Source organism: Miniopterus natalensis, chromosome 8 (genome assembly GCF_054644295.1).
Source record: "Miniopterus natalensis isolate mMinNat1 chromosome 8, mMinNat1.hap1, whole genome shotgun sequence".
NCBI classification, from domain to species: Eukaryota; Metazoa; Chordata; class Mammalia; order Chiroptera; family Miniopteridae; genus Miniopterus; species Miniopterus natalensis.
The window spans coordinates 36,604,178-36,630,619 of record NC_142088.1 but is presented as its reverse complement, the minus strand read 5'-3'; the positions used below and the strand labels follow the sequence as shown (position 1 = coordinate 36,630,619).

The 26,442-nt window shown below is 37.7% G+C and overlaps 1 protein-coding gene across 1 annotated transcript in view; it reads right to left on the bottom strand.

Moving 5' to 3' along the window:
• TTN (titin) overlaps positions 1 to 26,442 on the bottom strand; it is a 269,865-nt gene that overhangs the window by 67,191 nt on the left and 176,232 nt on the right. The window contains exons 197-247 of the mRNA XM_087819741.1: positions 26,142 to 26,408; positions 25,777 to 26,055; positions 25,281 to 25,689; positions 25,052 to 25,176; positions 24,682 to 24,948; positions 23,626 to 23,895; positions 23,238 to 23,540; positions 22,842 to 23,144; positions 22,401 to 22,588; positions 22,196 to 22,310; positions 21,804 to 22,088; positions 21,555 to 21,706; positions 20,711 to 20,858; positions 20,377 to 20,554; positions 19,973 to 20,094; positions 19,579 to 19,866; positions 19,175 to 19,471; positions 18,885 to 19,071; positions 18,313 to 18,428; positions 17,922 to 18,221; positions 17,422 to 17,721; positions 17,223 to 17,328; positions 16,922 to 17,118; positions 16,533 to 16,838; positions 16,156 to 16,434; positions 15,260 to 15,559; positions 14,857 to 15,159; positions 14,384 to 14,746; positions 13,761 to 14,063; positions 13,327 to 13,626; positions 12,628 to 12,924; positions 12,240 to 12,524; positions 11,850 to 12,143; positions 10,207 to 10,506; positions 9,782 to 10,090; positions 9,503 to 9,693; positions 8,665 to 9,094; positions 7,018 to 7,326; positions 6,739 to 6,887; positions 6,620 to 6,652; positions 6,394 to 6,523; positions 6,006 to 6,305; positions 5,595 to 5,912; positions 4,335 to 4,631; positions 3,925 to 4,224; positions 3,521 to 3,835; positions 3,294 to 3,442; positions 2,678 to 2,828; positions 2,309 to 2,590; positions 855 to 1,157; positions 60 to 362 (exon numbers count right to left, since the gene is read on the bottom strand). Coding sequence (XP_087675867.1) covers positions 60 to 362; positions 855 to 1,157; positions 2,309 to 2,590; positions 2,678 to 2,828; positions 3,294 to 3,442; positions 3,521 to 3,835; positions 3,925 to 4,224; positions 4,335 to 4,631; positions 5,595 to 5,912; positions 6,006 to 6,305; positions 6,394 to 6,523; positions 6,620 to 6,652; positions 6,739 to 6,887; positions 7,018 to 7,326; positions 8,665 to 9,094; positions 9,503 to 9,693; positions 9,782 to 10,090; positions 10,207 to 10,506; positions 11,850 to 12,143; positions 12,240 to 12,524; positions 12,628 to 12,924; positions 13,327 to 13,626; positions 13,761 to 14,063; positions 14,384 to 14,746; positions 14,857 to 15,159; positions 15,260 to 15,559; positions 16,156 to 16,434; positions 16,533 to 16,838; positions 16,922 to 17,118; positions 17,223 to 17,328; positions 17,422 to 17,721; positions 17,922 to 18,221; positions 18,313 to 18,428; positions 18,885 to 19,071; positions 19,175 to 19,471; positions 19,579 to 19,866; positions 19,973 to 20,094; positions 20,377 to 20,554; positions 20,711 to 20,858; positions 21,555 to 21,706; positions 21,804 to 22,088; positions 22,196 to 22,310; positions 22,401 to 22,588; positions 22,842 to 23,144; positions 23,238 to 23,540; positions 23,626 to 23,895; positions 24,682 to 24,948; positions 25,052 to 25,176; positions 25,281 to 25,689; positions 25,777 to 26,055; positions 26,142 to 26,408 — 12,801 coding nt within the window. The remainder of the gene's footprint in view (positions 1 to 59; positions 363 to 854; positions 1,158 to 2,308; positions 2,591 to 2,677; positions 2,829 to 3,293; positions 3,443 to 3,520; positions 3,836 to 3,924; positions 4,225 to 4,334; positions 4,632 to 5,594; positions 5,913 to 6,005; positions 6,306 to 6,393; positions 6,524 to 6,619; positions 6,653 to 6,738; positions 6,888 to 7,017; positions 7,327 to 8,664; positions 9,095 to 9,502; positions 9,694 to 9,781; positions 10,091 to 10,206; positions 10,507 to 11,849; positions 12,144 to 12,239; positions 12,525 to 12,627; positions 12,925 to 13,326; positions 13,627 to 13,760; positions 14,064 to 14,383; positions 14,747 to 14,856; positions 15,160 to 15,259; positions 15,560 to 16,155; positions 16,435 to 16,532; positions 16,839 to 16,921; positions 17,119 to 17,222; positions 17,329 to 17,421; positions 17,722 to 17,921; positions 18,222 to 18,312; positions 18,429 to 18,884; positions 19,072 to 19,174; positions 19,472 to 19,578; positions 19,867 to 19,972; positions 20,095 to 20,376; positions 20,555 to 20,710; positions 20,859 to 21,554; positions 21,707 to 21,803; positions 22,089 to 22,195; positions 22,311 to 22,400; positions 22,589 to 22,841; positions 23,145 to 23,237; positions 23,541 to 23,625; positions 23,896 to 24,681; positions 24,949 to 25,051; positions 25,177 to 25,280; positions 25,690 to 25,776; positions 26,056 to 26,141; positions 26,409 to 26,442) is intronic.

Sequence of the window (26,442 nt, the reverse complement as noted above, 5' to 3'; positions counted from 1 at the left end):
TTATTGATAAATCAATAAATTTACATGTTTTCAAAGTATAAACTGCATTGGACACATACCCAGCTCATCCTTGCAAGTGATTGGCTTGGTGCAAAATGATGGCTTGCCCTGTCCAACAATATTGACGGCACTGACACGGTACTCATATGTATCACCTTCTTTTAAGCCTTTAACAGTATATTTCCTGCTAAGCAAGTTGTCCTGTGTAACTTTGTGGAATTTCTCAGTTCCAATGAGACGGCTTTCTAGGACATAGTTAATAATTTCTGATCCACCGTCATACTTTGGAGGATTCCAAGTCAAACTAACAGAATTTTTAGTAACTTCTTTAACTTCCAGGTCTTCGGGACGCTCTGGAACAGCTATAAGGATAAGTAAGGAATCACAGTGAAAAAAATGTAAAGAATGTGGTAGAATGTGGTAAGTAATACTTTCTGCATTTAAACCTTGGACTATCTTCTTTGACAAGAAACAAAAGAGATCTCATCATATAATTATCAGAGCTAAAATTGACCCAATACAATCTAATTTCCTCTGACAGATGAGGAAATAGAGGTTCATTGAGGCCAAATAGTTTAGGAAAGTTCTCCAGACTTGGTAGTTTTAGTCATTAAGTGGAAACTTAAAAATAATCAGTGTAGTATACATGGAAGGATTTGAAGGATCAGATACATTCCTATAATCTTTTTCACAACCACATTCAAATACTACCAACATCAGATATTGAGTATTTACCAAATGAGTGTTTGCCAAATGAACAAAATGTTTTGCATTTATATACATATTTTGCTACCATAGTTTATTAATTGAGTGAAGAAGTGATTAAGAATGAAACTGTTTAAAATTGTACTTACTTATTGGATCTCTGATGACAATTTCATTTGGTGTTTCAACAAAAGGGCCTATGCCAATACTATTTTCAGCTGCAATTCGGAAAAAGTAGGCTTTTCCTTGAATGAGACCCTGGACGGTAGCGTTTTGTCGGGTAACTGTGTATGTCACTGGGGTCCATGCTCTACGGTCAGCTTCCCGCTTTTGAATAACATAATTGGTGATTGGAGAGCCTCCATCATCTTCTGGAGAAAACCATGTCAGCTTGCAGGAGTCATTTGTTAGGTTGTCAGCCAGGAATGGTGTTCCAACAGGACCTGGCACATCTGGAAATAAGAGGAAAAGATTTCTAGTTGTTTGTTTTTAAAAAGGGCACACAAATGTTAAGAAGAAAATAAGATTTTGTGCTTATTCATTGAGTTGTTTTTCCTTGGTATCTATTTCCAAACATATTTTTAGAAGAAGTAGGTTTGCAACAGTTAAGGGTTGCCACTGTTTTAGTAGAAGCTGAGGAGAAGTAAATGTAGGAAGGAGACAGGAGGGAGTATGGAGTGACAGCATGGCTACTTTTTTGTGTTCAATTTTCAAAGGGGAAAGAGTTTTTTCTGGGTCGCCAATGAATCAATGAGAGCACAAGAGGTCCCAGATCTCAGAATGACCTTTGAGAGGGTTGAAATTTAACCTGGAAGTATACCAGTTGTCAAGTTAAAATAATAGCCATTGGGCAAAAGGGTGTTTAGTAGCTTGAAACCAACCTAAAATCTTGCAGGACTATTGCTCAATGAGATATTTTTCCTCATACCATTTTCATTAATGAAACCATAACACTTTCATAACATTAATTAGGTTCAATAGAGAACCAGTTATTTTCACATAAAAACTAGCTGCTTGGAGTACTGTTGTGCCTGGAGACACGCTGAGAGAGAGATCTGAGTGGGAGGGCTTTATTTTCTGAGCAAATCACTGGATTAAAGCAGCCAGCGAGAGGCATGTAAAAGCTTTATGGAGTTCAACTCTATATTCAATGACTAGAAATGCAATATTGATAACTAAATATGAAGCTTCTCTTCAATTAAAATATGGAAACCATTCAAAGGGATTTCTGCAGTTTTATAATAATTAACAAATAAAGATACAATCCCATGATGTGAAAATGGTCAACCTAAGCAAATTACAAAACATTTATGCACATTTGCAGGAAAGTTGCTTTTATGAAAACTATATAACAGCATAGTAAATGCTTATGGTGGCATGTTATATAAAAAGTCAATATACAAAACTTTATAGTAGGAGTACAACCACATAAAATGTGTATAGGATAAAGAAGCAAAGAATGCTAATATTGGTCAATGGGATTCTGGGTGATTTTTCTTGTTTTCCAAAATATTTATAACATAGTTTTATTTTAACACAGCTTTGTTGTAGATGAAATAAAAATGTTATTTTTAAGTTGCATGAACAGATTCAAAGTATTTACCTAATACATCAACGATAATTGTCTTCTTCCTTTCTCCCCCTGCATTTTTGGCAAGAAGAGAATAGACACCTTGGTGGCTCCTCTGGCAATTCTTAATGACCATGGATGAGCTAATGGCTGTGTCCTCAATGGTGGCTTCTTGAGGTAATGCTCTTTCATTCATGCTCCAGGTGACGGTTGGAGGAGGTTTCCCAGACACATAGGCAATGATCCGGATCACTCCTCCAGCATGGACCACAATTCTGTCTCTGACGCTGGCATCCAGCTGAAGATCAGGTGACACTGGAAAAAAAATTGAACATTAGAAATGTGATTTTATTCCCAATCCAAAACACAGATACATATAAAAATAACGGAAGTATTCATTACCAATACGGTCCTTCATTTCAATGGCATCTGTGACTTCCCCAGGCTCTCCAATGCCTGCAATGTTGACTGCTCTAACTCTAAATCTGTAGAATGCTCCTTCTTTTAATCCTGTCACAACAAGTTTGGTTCCTCTCACTTCTTTATCTTTAGCCTAGGGAAAAGTCACAAGCATTTCATAATTACAACAGTCCCTGGTAGCTACTTGTCTTAACAGCTTTCTAAAGCATAACCAACGACATGTTTAACTGCCTTTGGGAAAACTGTTGCCAGTTTAAGTTTTAGGAATTAGGTTTTAGGGATCAGGTAAACACTGAATGGAATATCTTGCCAGAAATTATGTTTTAAAATTATTGTCAAATGATTGAAATAAAAAACCTATACTGTGCATTTATTTCACCTTTTCAGGATTTATAACCAAAGATAAGTTAACAATAATACAGTTTAACTTTTCATTAGATTTCTGACATACAGATGTTGGCATTATCAGTTATAATTATGTTATTTTTCTGATTTCTTAATCCAAAAGATACAGATAAACTAGTTAATGGGACTGAGAACGACCACTACATTTTTAGTTTGTTCATAGTGCATTTTCATAACGCCACGTGTTCGTTACCTTTTCCCACTCTTCTTTTCCTTCTTCTTTATATTCAACAATGTATCCAGTTACTTTGGATCCACCGTCTTTTAGTGGGGGGGTCCACTCCAAATCTGCAGATGATTTAGTCCAGTCTGTGACTTGGGGAAATGGAGGACCAGGAGGGGCTAGAAAGAACCAGTATACATTAGTATTCATGACTATACCATAGGGAAAAAAGGAAAACAAATGGTTTCAAGGCTTACCAATTGGATCTCTAGCTGTCACTGGGTCTGATGGTGGACTTGCTGGACCCACACCAGCAGCATTGATAGCGTATACCCGGAACTGATAATCAGAACCTTCAATAAGACCAGTCATTTTATAAGAAACACCCAAAGTCATGGCTTTGATTGGGTCTCGGTTAACTCTCTTCCATCTCTTTGAAGTGGTGTCTTTCATTTCTAGCCAGTATCCGGTCACAGGAGAGCCTCCGTCATATTCTGGCTCTTCCCAGTTGACAGTCATGGAGTTACGAGTCACACTGCTAACTGTTGGTTTATCTGGTGCTCCTGGGACAGCTGGGGGAAAAAAAAATCACATTGATTCATAAGAACTTACGAAAAACCCAAATAAGAATGACTTAGTATGTGAAACATGTCCTACTTACAGAAGAGGTTTCTTGCTGTTTCAGGTTCACTGTCAAGAGGCTCCCCAATGCCATATTTGTTCTGGGCCATGATCCGGAATACATAATCGTGGCCTTCTAGCAATTTGGGAACTGTGAACGTGCACTCTTTAGGTTCACTGGAGACACGCACCCATGTCTTCCTATTAGGTTCTCTTTTCTCAATTACATAGTTTGTAATTTTAGACCCACCGTCATCTTTAGGTGGGAGCCAAGATAATGTCATTTGGTCTGCTGAAATAGATTCAAACTTTATTGGTCCCACTGGAGGGCCAGGACGACCTAAGATGGTTTTAAAAAGGAAAACTTTATTAGTAGAATGATTTTGAAGCCAAATATTATATTTTTGAACAGAAAAACATGTAGTTTTCATAAAACCATGCAATATTTACCAAGAACATTCAGTCTCATCTCCTTTGATGCTGTTCCCAGATTATTCACAGCTGTGATGGTATATAAGGCAGTGTCACTCCTGCGAGACTGTGGAATAACTAAAGTGCAAGTATCATCCACCACGAGTTTGTTGATATGTGTGTCATAGATAACAGGTTCTTTATTATCAGGCTTCTTTGGAGGAGCTTTAAACCAGGTTAGTGTTGGGAATGGCACGCCTTTAATTTTGGCCACAATGCTAACATCAGTTCCTTCTTCAACCTCCATGAACTCCTTTAGATCAATTGATGGTGGGCCTAGATTATTAAAAACAAAAACAAAAATTGTCATTAGGAGCATCAAGAACTGAAGAATAGAAAATAGAATTCACAATGACTATAAGCCATCTATAGACAAGCTTCGTTGTCCAGCCCAATAAAAAGAACAGATCTGTCTTCAACTAATTTATACCAGTTTGGGGAATAGGTACATGTGGCCATCACCCTTTATCTACACGTGGCTATGTACAGCTACTGCCTCACTTACCTGGCATCATTATGCATGCAGGTATTGAAAAGGGGAAGAGAGAAGTGAAAACTGTAGTAGCTTGCATGATTTTGCCTTTAGCATTTATGCAGTATTGAGGGGACCTACTGTGTGAATTCTGAGGTGAGTTCCCTTTTGAAGAAATATAACTGTTAGTAGAGGCAAAGCAAATTTCCATTTTTCATAAATTTAGTAGAAGAATGTGCAATGTTGTGACTATAGCCCTCCTAAATTTAGAAGAGAGAACTGAACAAATACACTGCATTAGTGATGGTAACAATAAATAAAGGAAGAGTTATTACCATATTTGTGTGTATATTTTATCTATTAAAATGGATATGGCTTTTTCTCAAATAGAAGAAAAGAAGCTTGATTGTGAAGATAAATGGGTCTTGGCAGTTGCTGAGCAAATAAATGGTTACTTTCTGCCCCTTTAAGGAGCATGCAGAGGAAGCGCTTGGATTTCTGATGGGTAAAACAGCATGCAAGGAGAACAATTATCTTAAGGAAATTCCAAGGACCATCTTATTTAAATAAGGAAAAGTTGATATGTAAGGAAATATGATAGTTCATGGAAGCTGAGGGAATGAGTGACTGAGTAATGTGCGCATGTCCACACTCAGCCCATGATGGCTTCCAGCTGTATAGACATATCTTTTTATTTTGGACTATTATTAAATGTCTAGAAAGACATTCACAAAAAGGATGTTCTCTATTACTATGTTGGTACTTACATGTCTGGTCTTTGACAATCACAGGGCCAACAGTAGCTGAAGGTTTGCTGACTCCTGCAGCATTGACAGCTTTGACTCTAAATTCATATTCCCCACCCTCTACGAGGTCTTCGACGGTAAATTCCAGTTCTTCCACATCACGCCTATTGCACTGTTTCCATGCTTCTTTCTTTTTCCCAGTAGGGTCCCATGCAAGGCACTCAACAATATAGTGGGTGACAGGGGAGCCTCCATCATTCTTTGGGGGTTTCCACGACAGGTGTACCGTGTTCTTTGTTATGAGGCCAATCTTGAGTTTAATAGGAGGATCAGGAGGATCTTTAAAAATAGTTAAAGGAAGTATTAAGCATTGTTTATAACTATATTTTTCAGGTTGGAGAAGCTATTTTAATTGTAGATTTAAAAACTTACAAATTGGATCTCTGGCCGTGGTCCTCTGAACGGTTTCCACAGGTGCGCCAATACCAAAACGGTTTTCTGCACGTACGCGGAAGAAATACTGCTGTTCAGAGATGAGATCAGGAACTAAAAATGTGGTACTTCCACAGTTTGGATTGACTTTTGTCCAGGCTTTTCCATCAATAGTCTTCTTCTCGATAACATAGCCTTTGATTCTGTCTCCTCCATCATCATCTGGCATCTTCCATGTAAGTCTGCAACTACCCCTTGTGATGTCAGTGACTTTCAGATCTTTGGGTGGCCCTGGTACATCTGTTGAATGCATATCACAGTATAAGCTATATTGCTTTTAAAAAATAATCTGTTCTTATTCCATAGAAACTTTTAAAGTCTTTCTTACCCATGACTTTAACTCTGCAACTTGCAGTCTTTTGTCCTGCTTTATTCTTGGCTGTGATGCTGTATTTGCCTGAATGAGATCGTTTACACTCCGGAATAATTATTACTGATGAGTTTTCAGCAGTCTCCAGCTGTACAAAAACAAACAGTAGTTATACATTGAATGAAATAATAGCAGTATTGAAGCCAACTAGATTCTGAATCTTCAAATTTTTTTTTTTTTTTACCTGTGCATCTTCAGGTATATCATGAACTCCATCCTGTTAGAAAAGAATATGGTCAATTGTAGTATAAATATTCCTTAGAGTGATTCAGTGGGAGACACAGAGAATTATAATTTTCTTACCTTCATTGCCTTCTTTGCCTTCCCATCAAATTCCCAAGATGATTTTGGTGTTGGGCGTCCCTTGATGACAGCAGGTATCCTAATCTGTGAGCCAGCTTGACAAACCAGACAGTCCTGTGCACCAATGTCAATGTAAACTTCTGGTGCCTCTGTAATACAATGAATAATGTAACAGGATTTAGCTCACCTTATTCAATAAAGTAATTGACATGTCTTTAGTAAATCAATTTCATAGTAATATTCAAAGATGAATACATAGACAGAAATAAGGACTAGTACCTTGAATATCGGTTGCAGGGATCTCTCCAGTTGTATCACTTGGTTCAGATTCACCAGCTTCATTGACAGCTTTCACTCTGAATCTGTACTTTCTAAGTTCTTTCAAATTCGGCACCACACATTCACAGGTAGTTAGAAGTTTATCTGGTTCATTTACCCTTTTCCAGTCAGTGGTACCTTCTTCTTGCATTTCTACAATGTATCCTTTGATTGGACTGCCACCGTCTTTGGCTGGAGGTTTCCATGCTAGCGAGATACTTGACTTTGTTTTATCTTTTACCTCTGGGCAAGAAGGTGGCCCAGGTGGATCTAGTAAGGAAAAAAAAAAGTTTTGAAGCTGATGGAATGCTAGATTTATATACCACAAGAATGTTTTACTATACATGATCATTTTAAAATTTTTAATCTACTAGAATATTAAAATGGAAATGCCAAAAGAATAAATTACCTTCTAGAGTGGAGAAATATAAGCAACAGTCCGTTTTCACTTAGCATTAATGCAAAAACAAAGAAAGCAAACAACTAACTGGGATTAGAACGACTATTTGCTGTCTGTAGATAGATCTGCATTCTATTTACATATGATTGGTGAAAAGCTATTTTACTTTTGAGATCCCTAGGAAGAGATTCTGCAATATTCTCCACTAAAAACTTATTTTAATTTAATTCACCATAAAATTAAAATTAAAAATGATTTCATTATTAGCCGGTAAATCTTTGAATACAATAATGCCCTACACAGTCATTGTCTACAATAATCACATAACAAACTTTTACATTTTTGACAGGGATTTACAATTACAGAAATTATTTTACTCTATTTATTTTTTTAACCATAGTTCTTTCCTCTCCAGTGCCTTAACACAGTTCCTTGCATATAGCAAGTGTTTAGTACTAGCTTGTTGAATGAATGAATGGCTATTACTTCATTTTATACACGTGATCCATAGAGAACTTAAGAGTATTTTGTATTTTTTTTTAAACAAATAGCATAATTTTTTTTTCTACAGCGAATGTAATCATTAATGCCATGGTATTTTAATTTTTGAACTGATCTGCTCATAGATATTTTAGAGTTTTTTAAAATTTTATTTGACCCCACAGACTGTTTGAGAATCTTATACTTCTGTTCAATAATTATTACTGAAAAGTTAACATTTTGCTTTTTGTTAATCTCCTACTGGAAGCTCTGACTGTTGAGTGAGAGAGAGAAATTTTCACAGTATCTAATGAGATAGGGGTTTATTAAAGCATGGGAGTAGAGAGGAGCTTACAGTCTAGGGTCATAGTTACTGTGATTTCTCATAAAAAACACTGGGTTTAATCCAAGAGTTTAAAAACTATACAATTTTATGTTTGTGTATGTATGTATATACATGTGTGTATGTGTGTATATATATACACATATACATACACATATATGTATATATATAAGTATATATATATATACATACAGAAGTATACTGTATACGTATACAGTATATATATGTATATACATATATACTTCTGATAGTCTATGTAAGTATGAATCTTCTAACTTTAATAAATAAAATAATTTGGCATATAAAAATACAAGAAATTTAAAAACAAAATTATCCATTTAGTGGCCTTGCCCTTTGTAAATTCCAGAAGTGGAAGCATACTTACATATGGGATCTCCTGCAACAGCTGGATCTGATGGTTCACTGGGAGGGCCAATTCCTGCAGCATTTATTGCCATTGCTCTGAACTGGTATTTAACACCTTCAATCAAACGGGGAACATTAAATTCCACCCCTTTCAATCCCACTTTGGTTATTGGTGCTCGGCTAACACGTGACCAGTAGGCACTTCCCTCTTCTCTCTTCTCCAGCCAGTAGCCAGTAATTGGAGAGCCACCATTATCCGAAGGAGGAGTCCAGCTCACTAGCATCGATCCTTTGGTGCGATCCAAAACTTTTGGTTTTCCCGGAGGTCCAGGAAGGCGATAAGGATCTTGAATGACTACTTTATCCGATTTGCAGTCATCACTGATTCCGTATTTATTCACTGCCCTAACTCGGAACTCATACTGACCATTGGGGATAAGTTTCCAGATCTAGAAATCAGATGAAGAGTAATTTTTAAAAAAGAATATACTTATGTTGATTTTCACTTATTTTAAAATTAGTTATTTTGGTAGGGTACACTATAAAAAGTAATAAATCTATAAACTCAAATATATATATATAGTTTAAAAATATGTAGGCTCTAACATGGAGAAAGGTTTTTAAAATGAGAATGTGTAAATTTATTGTACCTAATGGTGGATCTCTCAAGTTAAAGAGACTCTGTATATCAAATAATTGTATTACTGAGTGGCCTTATGTACATGATGCTAAAAACTACAATGAAGTTTTTGTGTGGTTTTGAGTTTAATCATTAAGTTCCAAGGTTATGCTAGAATGGTGTCCATTCAAGGTCTTGCCCTTTTAATGTGTATAAGAAAATATTTAAAAGAGTTTACCCCATATCTCCTCTCTACAGCAGTGTTGGTGACTTCCTCCCATTCAGATTTCTTCCTACTTGCATCACGTTTGTCAATGACATAATGGGTGATTTCACTGCCACCATTGTCTAGAGGGGCATCCCATGTTAAATAGCAAGATTCGGCTTTAATATCAGTAACAGCAAGATTTCTTGGTGGGGATGGACGATCTGGAAAGGAACCAACAGAGGAGACTGAGAAGGTAATTCTTAAACAGACACTGGATTTTGTTTTGATATAAGAAAGCATGTTACTTACCATATACTTCAACATGAACATTTCGGAAGACAGAGCCTAGGCGATTGGAAGCAGTAATCGTGTAAGTGCCTTTGTCCTCACGGACTGCTTTGGGAATGCTGAGCTCAGTCTTTGCCTCACTTCGGGATACTTCTTCCTTGGTTATCTTCAGTGCATCAGTGGGTTTTTCAATCACAGTGTCATTCTTGGACCACTCAATCTTAGGCATTGGAAGGCCTGTCACATCTGCGGGAATGTTAACAGGCTCTCCTGCCTTAACCTTGATAGTGTCTCCTCGAACAGACAGGCGCAATTTAATATTTGGAGGCACTGCAAAAAGAAGGGAAAGAAAAAACAGCAAAGTCATAAGGATGCTTGCTCAACCTATGAGATAAGGGCAACACTGTAAATTGCATTAAAATTATTATTATGTTCAGATTCCATACCTTCATCATCTTGTATGACCACATTAAGGGGCAGGGATGGTTCACTTTCACCAACTGCATTGACCGCTTTGACACGGAACTCATACATTTGGCGTTCATCAAGATTTTCAACCAGAAAAGATGTGGTTGGGCAGAGTCTCTTGTTAACTCTTTCAAAGTCAGGTTTGTCGTGACGCCGTTTTTCAATGATATAGCCTTGGACAGGGCTGCCACCATCACTGCGGGGCTCTTTCCAGTCAAGGGTGATAGTGGACTTGGTCCTTTCTGTATATGTGAGCCTCTCAGGAGCCGTTGGAGGACCTTTAACCAGAAGCAAGTTGAAATGACAAGCATGAAATAAATATTCAGACAAGAAATATTTCACTTGAAATTCCTTATGTGAAAAATAGGTATTCTGTTTGGCCTAATCTTAATAACACTCATCTATAAAATCCTTCTTAAAACATCTCAGTTACTTATTTACAGACATTCATATAAGCAGAATTTTTCTTAGTAAACTGTAGCATCAAGATTATTAATTAAAAATAAATTGAGGGGGCATGTATACTTTCTAAAAATATCTAGCATTTTAAATATTTTACCTCTGTCACTGGGGAAGCTGCCAATCTTAATGAACTAGGAGAGCAAGTGTGTGAAGTTTTGCTTTGGATGACCAACTGAGAGCAAAGTGTTTCTTCTTTTATTAACAGACAGTGGATATGTCTACTGAACATGCTTTGAGTCATGTTGCCTCAAGTGTGGGTTAAAAATGGGGTGGAAAGAGAATTTATGTAAAGATGCTGTAGTTTGGTGTCCTGAGGGACAAAACCAAAAGAATAAGCTTTGAGTGGTGAGACTAGACCCTATCCACTCTTACTGACTGTTATTGCAACCAGAAGCAGAGCTTTGTAGTGGAAGCCCATATCTGTTCGGGCCTCTGACACTACTTGAGCTACAGTGAAATTTCTGAGATGAGCTGATAGAGTGAGTGGTGTAGGATGTAATTTTGTTCCTTTTTTTGGGTGGTGTGGTGGTAGAGAAATAACTCCCTCTGCCTCTTGGGGAATGGGTCATCCTCAAGACTTTGTTTTCTTGGATAATATGTTAGTGTGCATTACCAGTGTGTGCAACTTTAGGGTTTCATATTTGTCCATACTGGTCAAGGAGATTTCCTTTGGTTGGTTTTTATCCTTGGCGGCTCTTTCTGATTTGGGGCCTCCCTGTCCTTCCAGAGTGGGGACTACTTGAGGACTAAAGGAAGGCTAAGACATTTATCCTAAGGCAATCTCTCTCCTGTAACCTTTCATAAACAATGAACTCTCTGTAACTACCAGGCTATTTAATTACTCCAGTGTATTCTATTGTAAAGATATAATATTTCTAAATTATTTTTAGGTTATTGCTAAGCTCCAGTAGATTCAGGTTTTTTAGTACATATAACCATGGTTGGTTTTGTGAAAAAATTACAGCGAGCCAAAAATTATAGCAAATACAGTATTATTAAAGTTTCTAGTAGTTATTTGATTTACCTGTTTACCTGTCTTATTATTCTCTAGATCTTAACCCTGTTGGGAGTTTAAAGCCATAAGTTTCAATGAACAAATGCCATAACTACAAACCAACAGCATTTACTTTATAAACACAATGAAAACCTTCTCTTTTACCTAGTGGATCAACTGCAAGAATTGGTCCTATTTCCACAGGAGGGCCACAGCCAAACTTGTTCTTGGCAATCACACGGAACTTATATTCTTGTCCCTCAAAGAGGCCTGTGATATCACATTTAGATCTCTCAGTCTCTATTGGTTGTCTCCAAGTATGCATCTTGGCTTCTTTTCTTTCAATAATAAAGCCTGTGATTTCACTTCCTCCATCATCTGCTGGATCAGACCAGTTCAGCAGACACATCTTTCTGTTTATCACAACAGGTTTTAAGTCAAGAACTGGACCAGGGACATCTGAAAAATAAAACCACCAAAAAAAAAAAAAAAATCAATGTAATAAGATAGTATCACTTAGGAAAATCCTATAAAAATCCATGTAACATTCCTTACCAAACACCTCTACCCTGGCTGCTGCAAATTTGGAACCACAGCTATTGGTAGCTGTAATCACATATCTGCCACGATCTTTTCTCAGTGCTTCCTTGATAATTAGTTCAGATTTGGTTCCAACGTTCTCTATTACAACACGGTCTTTATCCAGCTCTCCTTCTTCTACGGTCCACACTCTTGTAGGCTCTGGACGGCCAGTTACCACAGCTGGAATTCTGAGAGTCTTCCCAGCCATTATCTGTATTCCAGCCTTAACAGAAACATCTAGTTCCACAGTTGGAGGCTCTGTTGAAAGAGAACAGTCAAACATTAGCCCAAGAAAGATGGGAAAAAAAAAATCCCATACCAGGAAAATAGCTATCAGCTTTATCATATAACTTTTAAGTACCTTGTGGTTCAGCCACTGTAACAGGTTCCGTTTCTCCAGGTGGTCCTTCGCCTGCAGCATTGACGGCACTCACTCGAAGCTTGTAATCAGCACCCTCTCGGATTTCTTTGACAGTGTACTTACGGACCTTGACCATCTTCTCTGTGCAGCGTGACCATTCATTTGTGCCAACCAGCTGCTTATCGACAAAGTAGCCAATAATTTCCCCACCACCATTGAAAGTTGGCGGTTCCCATTCTAATTCAATAGTTGTGGAGCTTGTGTCAGCGACTCTTGGGACAGGTGGTCCAGGTGGAGCTAGAATGAATGCAGATATACAAACCAAAACTCACTGGTGGTTTTAAAATGTACAGTTGCTTACCTATCTCACTTGTTTTTCACAGTGCATTGTATATAATATGGGTAAGTACTATTTTGTGAAGCTTTTAAGTTATATATACAGATGTTTAAAGCTTTACATTGGAACTTCAATATATACGTCCATAGTTGTTATTAGTATATTTTTTTATTTTTCCAGCTTTATTGAAATATTATTAACACAAGACAAATGTAGGTTTAAGGTATACAATATGATTTGATACATGTATATATTGTGAAATGATTACCATAATATGGTTAGTTAATAGATTTGCTGTCTTAACAACTTTTAAGTATATATCACCATGCTGTACCCCACTTTCTTCTTAAGGAGTTACTTACAGATTGGATCATGCGCTGTTTTGGGATCTGAAGGGGGACTGAATTTTCCAGGTCCAGCAGCATTTTCGGCACATACTCTGAAGACATAGGTGAGTCCTTCTAATAAGCCTTCTACATTGGTCTTCAAAGCATTCAGAAGGCTTCTGTTGACACGAGACCAATGTGAACTATTAACCTCACGTTTTTCAAGCCAGTAACCCAAGATGGGGCTTCCATTATCCTTTGGTTCATTCCATTTCACTAGCATACTGCTGCTCGTAACATCTTCCACAGTGGGCTTATCAGGTGCATCAGGTGGTTCTGATTTAAAAAAAAATAGCATATTTGAATTAATTCCCTATTATGACATAAAAATTCAAATTTACAAGCTGTGATATTGTATATACTAATGCATATGATAAAAAGGCAAAATTTAGAAGCTAAAGGAACCTTACCAAATGGATCTTTAGCTGTAAGTGGCTTTGAAACACAAGGTGGTCCAGGCCCGAACCTATTTTCAGCTCTTACACGGAAGAGATACTCTTTTCCTTCAATCAGCTTTGTCACTGAATATTTGCAATGTCTGAGTGTTGAAGTGATGATAATCCAGTCTGAGTCAGGTTTTGTCTTTTCTTTCTTTTCCAAAATGTAGTTTATAATTTCACTGCCACCATCATCAAGGGGTGGTTCCCATTTGCAGAGGACTGAGTTCTTTCTAATATCCTCAAATACAAAGTTGATTGGTGGCCCTGGTGTATCTAATATTTCGAAAGAGAACAGTGATTAAAAATTTGTGCAGAAGTGGTTGCAGGAGGAACTGTAAATGCTACTATTACGTTCCTTTGACATAAACTTTTGTTTTTCCCACACCTGTCTATTTTGTACCACATTAGCTAATGAATAACAGGGTTGTTTGATTTCTTTTTCATAGCCAGGAGGAAAAAAAAAAAAAAGGGACTGAGAACACCTTGCTGAAGCTATTTCTCACTTCTTTTAACTGCCTGCCCCCAACTTTTTGTTTTACTAAAACTCTTCATTAGACTGTCTTCCATTGGGAAGAGTAGTTTTAACTACTTACCCAGCACACTGACGGTACAAGGAGCTTTTGCAATACCATGGTCATTTTCAGCTTTGATCATGTACTGGCCATGGTCCGGTCGAAGGGAATCTCGGACACGTAGCTGAGATTCTCCTTTTTTACTATTGTCGATGCTCAAACGCTCCGCCAGAGGCAGGACAAATGGTTCTTCTTCTTGAGCTTCACCCTTCTTCCTCCTAACTGTGGGTGCTACTCGCTTCTTAATTTCCTCTGGTGTAATAACATTTTCATCCTTTAGCCATGTAATAGTTGGGTAAGGTGACCCAGAAATTGTTGCATCAAGTGCTATTTCATCACCTCGTCTTACTTCTAGACTTGTTCTCATAATGATCTTTGGGGCATCTGTAATGAAAAACAGTAACTGTTTTCAATTCTGATTAAAATATCTGACAAAACATTATTCTCATTTGTTTAATAATGGGAAAATACCAGCCCCATTAAACAATACTGACCAATAGGATCTACAGCTTTAGTTGGAGGAGTGGCCCGAGAAGGTTCACCAATGCCAGCAGCATTTTCGGCTCGCACACGGAACTGGTATTCCTTTCCCTCTTCAAGTCCTTTTGCTGTATAGGTCAGGATTGGTACCAGGTGCTCATTGCATCTCTTCCACCTGTCTTCACCCTTAGCAATCTTCTCTATGATGTAACCCATTATCTTGCTCCCTCCATCGTACAAAGGTGGCTTCCATGTAATAGTCATTGCCTCAGCTGTAGGATTATGAACCTCAACATCTACAGGCGGATCAGGGGGTTCTGAAGAGGAAGAGAAAAACCATTAATACAGAGAAGTCCGCCACCTTAAAATAAATTGCATATTAATTCCTAGCTATATTACATTCATGCCCAAACTTACGCTTTGGATCTTGAGCAATGACTGGATTTTTCAGTTCAATATATTCGCCTCCACCAATCTTGTTGACAGCTTTAACACGGAAGAAGTACTCGCCGTTTGGTATGAGATCTTTTACAGTCCAAGTTAGTTTATTCTCACCGGACATGACTGGTATATATGTCCTCCTCCCAGCTTCTCTGCGTTCCAGGACATAATGTAGAATTGGGCTTCCACCATCATATTCTGGAGGTTCCCAGGTTAATTTACAAGAACTCTTGGTCACGTCACTTGCTTTAATATCTTTGCATGGTCCAGGAAGGCCTATTAGAAATAAAATTTATAATTACTATTGTAATCCGGAAAGTCAGCATGTTACTAGTATACTCTTTCTCTAAGTGGGACTATTCACATTTTGGGTAGGATAATTTTTGATGTTCAGGAGTGTTCCTTACACTGCAGGCCATTTAGTATTCTAGGCCCCCAACTACTAAATGTCAGTAGCTCCCCCTGAATCTTTGTTTCCAGGAAAAATGGCCCCCAAATTTCCAAACACCATCTGTGTGTTTGGGAGGAGGGAGCAGAAAATGTCACTAGCCCTAGTTGAGAACACTATGGAAAAAAATGCAAATACAATTAATAAAGGAACATTGATATTTTAACATTCTTTGGGTTTGCTATCTTTTTTACTTAAATTAGTACCTCACACACAGAAATGATTTAGTCCAATCAGAGTTTAACTACCTATTTTGTCTTGTTACAGTTGTTTTGCTTCTCATATTGGAAGAAATAATCTGAAAGGACATTTAGTTTATAAATGGCCAACTCATGAAGCCAACTCATGTTATACTAACATGGCAAAGTTAACTAATTTTCCCAGCACATGAAGAATGTCTGGTGTTTTATCAAAGAATGTTTACCTATGACTTTGACATTGATTGAGGCAGTTGCTGAGCCAAGCTTATTCTCCACTGTAATGGTATAAACTCCAGCATCTGCATGGACACTCTTGGGAACTTCCAGATTTGCAGAGATGTGATCGCTCTTCATTGTTAACCTATCACTTGCTTTAACTTCTTTGCCATCTTTATGCCAACTAACAGTTGGAACTGGGACAGCTCTGAAGGGAACAGGAATGTTTAATCTTTCACCTTCAATAACAACAATGTCATGAGTCTCCAGATCAATCGTTGGCTTGCCTGTAAGATATAATCCAAAAGAAGATAAAAGAGTATGTCAAAATGCAATACATGAGCAAAGCCTATTCTACTTATTATAAAAGAAACTGTATTCTTACAGTCTGGGTCTTTGGCAACCACATTTTCGGATATTTCAGATGGCTCACTGACACCAACAGCATTGACAGCTCTCACTCTCAGAACATACTCCTTGTCAGGAACAACACCTTCTTCAACCTTGAATTTCAAGTCTTTTATGGGGCGAGAATTAACTCGCATCCATTTTTCAGTGCCTACTGGACACATTTCAACATGGTATCCTATAATAGGACTTCCACCATTTTTCTCTGGAGGCTTCCAAGCAATGGCAATGTGGTTTCTACCAGCATCAGTCACATGCAGGTCAAGGGGTGGTGAAGGGGGACCTGAAAGAAGAGTGAAACATTCACATCCACAGTCTCATCATTAAGCTCTAGACAACATTCTTTGTATATTTAGCACTACTCACTTGTCGGATCTTCAATTGACAAGATTTCTGTGGGTTCACTTGGGTGACCAACTCCGGCTTCATTTTCTGCCCGAACTTGAAACTGGACTTCTGTGCCTTCAATGACATCAGTTACTCTGAAGTTACAGTCTGGCCCTGAGGTCTTTCCAGCTTTCACCCAACGGGTACCTAACTTTTCTTTCTTCTCAATGATATATCTATTGAAATAACAAAAAATTTTATTAGCATTAATAGAAAAAACAAAGTTAAGAATTTTTAGCCATTTGTAAATTGTTTTTTTATGCAGTAATTAAAATTCTACCTTTGTATTGGTCTTCCACCATCATTTTTAGGTGGTTCCCACTTCAGGTCAACATGTCGTTTTGTCACATCAACAACTGTCAGAGCATAGGGTGGCCCAGGGGTGGCTGAAAACAAAATATTCAATGATTAGAAAAACAAGAGGGAAGAGTGATAATCCACAACAAATGGTGTCATAGAGATTAAGTTAAAGAGCATACTAAAGGTGTCTTTGGCCAGGACGGAGTCCTCAATTTCACAGTAGTCGCTTTGTCCTATGGCATTTTCTGCAGCAACTCGGAACACATATAAAGCGCCCTCTGTTAGTGGGGTTACTGTACACTTGGTGTCCTTGACAGTGGTGTCTACTGTTTGCCAGCCTTTTCGCCTCACATCTCTCTTTTCCACGATGTAGTTGGTGATGGGGGATCCTCCATCTTTCTCAGGGACTGTCCACTTCAGGTCTGCTGTATTTTTTGTGATATTAATAACTTCAAGCCAGCGAGGTGGTGATGGAGGATCTTAAGAAAAATAAAAGAAAAACAAATTTAATTTTTTATTGTTCAATATTCAGTTTTCACTAAATTCTCTAGTGATCACCAGGAAATAGTATAGCTAGGATAAAATAATCTAGTAATGAGCTTTTCATATTTTCTCATATTGTAGTTCTCAGATATACTTTAGAAGAATTTATATACCTTAAATATCAAGAATGACTTACATAGCTTCTCCCGACAAAGCACAGGGTCACTGGGTTCGCTGGGTTCACTTTCCCCTGCCTTGTTCACAGCTCTGACTCGGAAAGAGTATTCCTGCCCTTCCATGAGCCCTGGGAGCAAATGCTGAGTGGTGGGAACTCCTTCAGCCACTCGGACCCAGTCATCTGTTCCAGTCTTTAGCATTTCAATGACATAAGACTCAATCTTTGCCCCTCCATCGTGTTCTGGCTTTGTCCAATTCAATACTAATGATGTTTTGCCTACATCTTTCACAGTTGGTTTTCCAGGGGGCCACGGAGGATCTGCAAGCCAATTAAATGAAATCATTATTCAGGTTTGTCAAAAAGCAGATAATCTGTGTCAAAAGAATCACATAAAAAATATAAATAATACCTATGGGATCCTTTATTAAGATTGGTTCAGTAGATCTACTTGGTTTTCCAGGTCCAGCAAGATTTTCAGCCAACACACGGAATCTGTATTTCTTCTTATTGGTGAGACCTTTCACTCTGAATTAGGAACAAAGTGCCAGTTAAATACCATGATAAGAAGCAGAAAACTCTGTTTGTTTTACATAGAAGAGGTTAATGTATTTAAATTTCAAAAAACTTATTTGGAAATTTAACTGAAAATATTATAATATAAATTTTAAATTGCTTTTTAACTGTCACACATTTCAGATTTGGCTAAATGTACCAACCTAATTATAATGCTATAACAATGATTATTATCAAACACTTTGAAACTTTTAGAAATTTAGTATTTTTCAGTAAATTAAGAAATGTGTCCTAGGTTGGGACTCATTCTATTTTTTTCAAAATATGTGCTGCTAGGAAATATAAGTAAAAATAATTAAAAGTTTTATAGTAATATATAATCATGTATAATCAAAAGGAATACTAAAGAATGAAAATTTGTATATACTATTAACAGTTTTAACATCTTGATAGAGATTTGGGGCATACCTGTATGTTGTGTCCTTTACTGGCATCTTATTGCATCTAACCCATTTATCAGTATCAGGGTCTAATCTTTCAACCCAGTATCCAGTGATTGGGCTGCCACCATCATCGTCTGGCTCACACCATGTGAGAGTCACTGCATCTTTAGTGATATCAGAAGGTTCTAGGCGAGTTGGAGGTCCAGGTGGATCTATAGACAAGATAATGACATGTGTTATATGCCCTATATATGACACCTAAATCCAATTTTGACACAGGCATCCTTTTTTTCTCCAACTGATTGAGAAACTTACCAAATTGAAATTTGGCTGTTATTGGAGCGGCCTGCACTGGCTCACCAACGCCGTACATGTTTTCTGCAGCAACTCTGAAGAGGTATTCTTTATTGGGTGTTAATTTGGTTGCCTTGAAGTTTGTATCCTTGACAGTTGATGAGAGCTTGTGCCACATATCACTGTCTGTTGCTTTTCTCTCCACAACATAGTTTGTAACTTTAGATCCACCATCATCCCGTGGGGGATTCCATGTTAGAAGACATGACTCATTGGTCACTTCTGTGATGTCAAAAGCGGCTGGTGGTCCCGGCTTATCTGTGGATGACATTATACATGCAGAAAAAATACATTTAAAAATGTTTTCTTTTAAAAGGTAGCTGCAATGAGTTTGCCTATTTTTCAAACGAGAGAGCCTCCCTTACCTAGGACATTCACTTCTACCACGGCAGTGGCCCGACCACAGGCATTCACAGCCTCAATGATGTATGTGCCAGTATCATTTCTCTTACTATCGATGATAGTCACTGTGGATTTGTTAGGAACATTTTCAATGGTGATTCTTTTGTCCTGTTTCAGAAGCTTATCAGCCTTCGTCCAAGTTATTTTAGGTTCAGGTTTTCCAGTTACAGTGGCAGGAAGTTCAATTTTAGTTCCTGCTTTCACAGTGAGACCGGCAAGGAGCTTCACGTCGAGGAAAATTTCTGGAGCCTCTGCATTGGAAAAAGATTATTTACACTGTTAGCAAGTCCCAGAAAAAGTAAAGTCAGAGGCCTGCTTGATAAAACAAATAAACAAACAAAAAACTAATATAAATACCTTGAGTGTCCACAGCCTGGATTTCATCTGTGGGTTTGCTTGGTTTGCTAGCACCTAGCCTGTTTAAGGCCTTAACACGGTAGGAATACCACTGGCCTTCTTCAAGACCTGTTACTTCCATTCTGTCAGAAAACAAAATAGGATAGTTTACTATTTTGCATATAATCTGTTCCACTGTGTAATATTCATAATACTTCCAAAATCCATACCCCTGATATAATAGTATTCTTTAAATCAATTCTGGATTGCTTCAATATTTTAACTAATGAAACCTTGAATAGGGGATAAGTTTAGCAGCAGCATAATCCTCAATGAAAAAAACCCTAACATTTCAATTTTTCCAAAAGAAAGCTCATTTTAATAAGAGTAAACATTTACTCTTGTGTCAAATAATTTAAACATACTTTGTTTCTGCAACTGGTTCTCCACAGGCGACCCATCGATCAGAACCACGTGGACATTTTTCAACTAAGTATCCCTTAATACGTGAACCACCATCATATTTAGGCGGATCCCATTGTAGGAAAATGCTCTTGGCTGTTCGATCCCTCCACTTAACATTCTCTGGTGGGTCAGGTACCGCTGTAACATTTTAGAGAGAGAGTCAGTCTTAGATAGGCCATCTATGAAATCTTCCTATTGCCAACCTGTGCCTTTCTCCCATAATTTCAACTCCAGGTCTCAAAGCAAAAGCAGTTAACAAGAGGCTAGGTGAGAAATCATCAAGAAAGCACTCACTTGCAGGAGCTGACATATTTACAGGTTCATCAATATATGCAGGTTCTCCAGGGCCACACTTGTTCCGAGCACAGACTTTAAATAAATATTCTTTTCCTTGAACAAGATCAGGAACTGTGAATTCTAAGTCAGTCACAAAGTCCATAACCTGGGACAAAGAAATACAGTTAATAGTTGTTTCCCAGAAATACTTTGCCCAAGTCAAAAGATTTTTTACGATGAGCAGGGATACAAATGGAAGTTATTTTTAATGCTAAGGGTTATTCATTTCATATTAGGGAAAGACTGCAAAGTAAGATACAAAATTTTGACCCTTAATGTAAGGTGAAATTGTTTCATTGTTTGGACATAGTAAGAAAGTGGCAAATAAGGTGCTGATTTTTCTACCAGCTTAGTTATTAGAAAAATGACTTTCAATCAAGATAAACATAGTAATGAGTATAATCTGAGGAGAAAAAATGGCCAGATTAGACCAACTAAGGTAATCTCATGGAGTGAGAAGTATGAGCACTAGGGAGTTAAGTACTTAATGTCCTTAGAATGGTTTATAGCTTAATAGGGGCATACTGGGTACTTAACAGGTTCCAAGTAAGTAGTTAAGGTGTTTTGTTTGTTTGTTTGTTTTTTTAACAAACCTAGTTGAAAATTTGGTAAGGCTTACAAAATGGGGCAATTATATCAGATCTTGGTTGAACTACCTCAGGAAGCATTAGCATCAGTGCATTTAAAAAAGCATTTTCAGCAAGGTAAAAGTAAAAACATATAAACTTTGCATGGCATCCCAGAATTTTGGGATTTTTCCACTTTCTCTTCTGGAGTTGGTGCATTGCTACTAAAAACTCACTTTAGTCCATGTTTTCCGACTGACTTCTCGCTTTTCAACAACATAGCCAGTTAATGGACTTCCTCCATCATCGTCTGGTGGTTCCCAAGTCAAATGAACTGAGTCCTTGGTTATGTCACCAAATTTCAGTTCTTTGGGTGCACTTGGGCGAGCTGAATAAACACAGTCAGAAGTCAATATCATTAATAGCTTGAACCAATATTTATTAATACCATCAGATCACTTTAGATAACAAACTTAATTCCTTACCAATTACATTGACATCAATTTCCCCAGAAATTGCCTTCACAGGATTTTCCAGTTTCAGTGTATAAATGCCCTTGTCTGGACGTTCACTTGGAGAGATGACAAGCTCAGCATAGGCAGATAAGGTTTTCATTTTCACACGATCCCCTTCTTCTAGTATTTGATCTCCTAGAGACCAGGTTGCAGTTGGCCTTGGATAGCCTGTACTTGGAACTAGGATCTTGATGGGATTTGGGACAATAATTTCCAGACCATCTTTAAATGCACTTAAATCCATTGTTGGCTCAACTACCAAGAAAAAAAATTAATGAGTTTCCAGTATTATTTTTAGGTCCCTGGTACCCCGAAGTAGCTATGTGTTGTTCCCAGATCTAAAAAACAAAATATCCATTTACCAAAAGCATCATCAGCAGTTAGAGGACCAAGAATTTCAGATGGATCTGAAACACCAGCTTCATTTTCTGCAGATACTCGATATAAATATTTCTTTCCTTTCTGTAATCCAGTAACCTAAAATTATGAATCAACATTTGTAAAAAACATTTACTTTTTAGTCCGTGATCATACACTGAATACTGTTTTTAGATGCAAATGCCCTACCTTGTAGGTCAGTTCAGGGACCAGTTTCATATTGCAACGAATCCAGTTATCTTTCCCTTCTTCACATCGCTCTATTATATAGCCCAGGATTGGGCTTCCTCCATCTTTCAGAGGAGGTTCCCATGTGAGCTGAACTGATGACTGAGTCTGATCTGACGAATTTAAGTTCACAGGAGGACTTGGTCTCTCTGAAATGGAAGAGTTAGAACATATTTAATTCAGTGACAATGTATTAAGACAATGCTGTAATCATTTCTATCATTCCCATTAAAATATCAAGTTTACTGAATTCATTAAATAAAAGTAGTAGGCACAGTCTACATTTTTATGATTTTCAAATTTTTCTAATGTTCTACCTTTTCATTAACTTTAATTTATTTTAATTGATAGGCTTAATTTCTGGATTTCACGAAGTAGTTATTCCTTTTTTGATGAGCTTACCAATTGGATCAGCAACTTTGACGAAGGGTGTGGCTGCACTTGGTTTTCCAACTCCAATTCGGTTTTGGGCTCTGACCCGGAAACTATACTCCTGTCCTTCCACCACATCAGTGACAGTTGCCGATAGGTCTTCAGCTCTTACTGTCATGGCAGTGTCCCACCTGATAGAAGTCTTGTCCCTTAATTCAATGACGTAGTTTGTGATCTCAGCACCTCCATCATACTCTGGTGGTTCCCATGTTAGTGAAACACCAAATCTATTCACATCAGTGATGGTTACATTCAAAGGAGGGCCTGGAACATCTGGGGTTCATCACAGAAAAAAAAGGACTTTGAGTTATATCAGGGATAAAAGCAAAGGTAAGCTACTTTGCAATTTATTCTAAAAATTCTTACCATATTTGCTCCTTGCTTCTACAGGATTGTCAGTTTCTACTGGTTCACCAGTGCCAACTCTGTTTCTTGCACTCACACGGAATAGATATTCAACTCCTCCTTTTTGTAGTCCAGTGACAGTAAACTCACAACTGTCTGCACGGTCAGTGGCCAGAACCCAGGTCTTTCTCTTGATGTCACGTCTTTCAACAACATAACCTATGATTTTGCTTCCACCATCAGTTAATGGTTCTTCCCAGGCAAGGCCCACTTCACCATCAAATGTTTCTGTCACTTCTAAGTTACGTACTGGCCCAGGAACATCTGAAATTCACATATAACATTTTTAGTGTGTTATCATGCTTTTAGTTGTGCTCTGCCAGTTAAATCCAAGTGATCAAGGGCTTACCAATAACTTGTAAATTGATGAATGCTTCTGCTTTTCCATGTTTGTTCTGAAGCACAATTTTATACCTTCCTTTATCTCCTTTCTTGGCTTCTAAAATTCTGAAGGAAGTCTGTTCAGCTGTAGTATCAACAGTTTTTGATGACAGAGCTTCATTTTCTTTAAACCACTCAGCTTCTGCTTTAGGGTAGGCATCATAGGGCACCACCATTGTCAGAGGCTGGCCAACATCAACCACAAGATCTTGATCAGCTGTCTTGATTTTGGGAGCAGCTAGTGAGAAAAATAACATGTGAAAATACTTGAATTATTTTTTGTAGTCCAGCTACACACCATAGTTCCTTTACTATGCATTTGTTAGCAAATATTGGTGATATAACTTTAGAAGTATATCAGAGTAACTTTACAGCAGAGCACAGTAACTGAGTTTAGAGTTCTCATATCGCAAATTATCAGACTGGAGAATAGAGAATTAAGGTTGATATAAAAACCATAAAATCTCCATTCTTTGCCAAAAATAATAACAGAAGACTAAATATAGTGCAAAACATGTTTTCTGTTTGTTTGCTTTTTAAAAAAAAATAAAGTAGGCAGCTCACACTTAGTTCAAAATAAACCAGACAAACTTTTTCTTATCTACAAGAGGTACATTAATGGCTTTTTCATAATAGCAACCTATAAGGATGTTTTGGAAGCTTAGGCCAAGATGAGCACAGGCCTAAGAGGCTCCATGGGGGTTTGGAAAGTAGAAGAGAAGTGGGCTTTTGCCAGGTCTGGGTTTGCTGGGAGACGCTCAAGGTGCTAGGTTAATTCTAGGAATTAATAAACAGCCATCATGTGACAAAAACTGTTCAAGATTCTGGCAGGTAAAGAGGAATGCTATCAATTTCCTTTTACTAGGGGCACTTTGTTGTAAGACAAAATAGTTAACATACTGATAGGGCTTAACAGAAATAAACGGCTTTCACAAGCATTATCTCATTAATTATCTGTGAAATCTGAAACTTACACAGTATCTGTGATTGTGGGGATATTTGAAAATAAAAGAAAGAGACTTACCTGCCAGTTCAAGCTTAGCTCTGGCTTCTTTGTCTTTGGCAATAAATCTGTATTCACCCTGGTCACGGGGCCTAATATCACAAATTTGTAGCCTGTGTATCTTTCCTTCACTCATCATCTGGTGTTTGTCACCCTGGACAACAATCATGTTATTTCTTAGCCACTGAACTTCCACCTTATCTTTGTTGAGCTCAGCCAAAAAGATAACATCAGCACCAGGGGCTTCGAGAATATCTTGAGGAGGCCTGATGATCTCAACAGGGATTTCTGAAAAGAAAAACGTGAAATAAACGCAAATATGTTTGATTTGGATTAACGTCTTTTTAAAACTGATACTAATATTAAAATTGTTCTTTCACTTAATACGTACCTTCCACAAAAAGTCTAGCTCGTGACTTCCTGTCTTCTACTCCACAAGCATATTCACATTCATCATCCAGCCTGCAATCTTTGATAATGAGTCTGTGTATACTTCCATCTTTTTCAAATTTGTATCTAAAAGAAGGGGTTGAATCATTGGTTAGCTTGCCCAATGACCACTATATTGTCAGAAGTGTATATATAGCTATAGAAATAGAGATTAAGAAGCTTTTGCTTACTTTTTGCCTTCTTTGATTTCTCTCCCATTTCTGTACCATTTTACATTTGCTTTCTCTCTGGAGAGCTGGCAGGAGAAGACAGCATCATCGAACTCAGTGACCGTCTGGTCTTCCAAGTGTTCCACAAATTCTGTAGGAGCTTCTATGATGAGAAGCTCAGCGACGGATTTATCTTGTCCAGCAGTGACAATGTATTCGCCCTCATCTGGGAAGCCACAGTCCTTAATAATTAAAGAGTGCTTATATTTATCAACTCTGTATATAATACGGTTGTCAAAAGCCACTTCTTCTCCATTTTTGGTCCACTTCAATGTGACGTTGAGACGATTCACCTTGCACCAGAATGTGACAGATTTCTTTTCCATTGTTTCAATATCTCGAAGAGGCTCAACAATCCTGAGGTCTTCCTCTGTTGTAAAGGAGAATAATGTTGATTTTAATTGTTTTCATAAGAGAATTTGATTGAAAAATCTCTAATGCCATACAAGTGACTTACCTTCCACTATCAGATTGGCTGCACTCTTTACATTTTCACCTCTATTGTTGGTCAGAGACACGTTGTAGTTGGCTTGATCATCTAATCGTGCATCTCTTATTCTGAGGGTGTAGACCAGGTCCTTTTGGAGAATGATATATTTTGAACTATCGAATATAGCTTCTTCATTTCTGAACCATTTGGCTTTTGCACCTTCAGTATTGACTTCACAATTGAAGATAACTTCTTGTTGTTCTTTCACGCGGGTGTCCTTAAGAGGAACTATGATCTTGAGTTTTTCTGAAAGCAACAAACAAGACTTTATAGTATGAAGAAGGACCAAAGGTACAAACACAAGTACACTGTAGAAGCAAAGACAAACTTACCAATTACTGTCAAGTGAGCTGCTGCTCTGGCGGCCCCAACCATGACAACATAAGTGCCCATATCTTGTAATGTGGCATCTTTCACAACTAGGACCCTCTTTTTGCCATCAGCAATGATGTCATATTTATCTCCAGATTCAAGTGTCATATCATCCCTCTTCCACTGGACTTCAAAGCTTTCCTTCGATATAGAGCAGACAAATTCAGCCTTTTCTCCTTCAAGTATTTCAAGGTTTTGAGGCTTTGAGATAAATTCAGCAGCAAGTTCTGGAAAGAAAATGTTGCAAGATATTGAAAATTT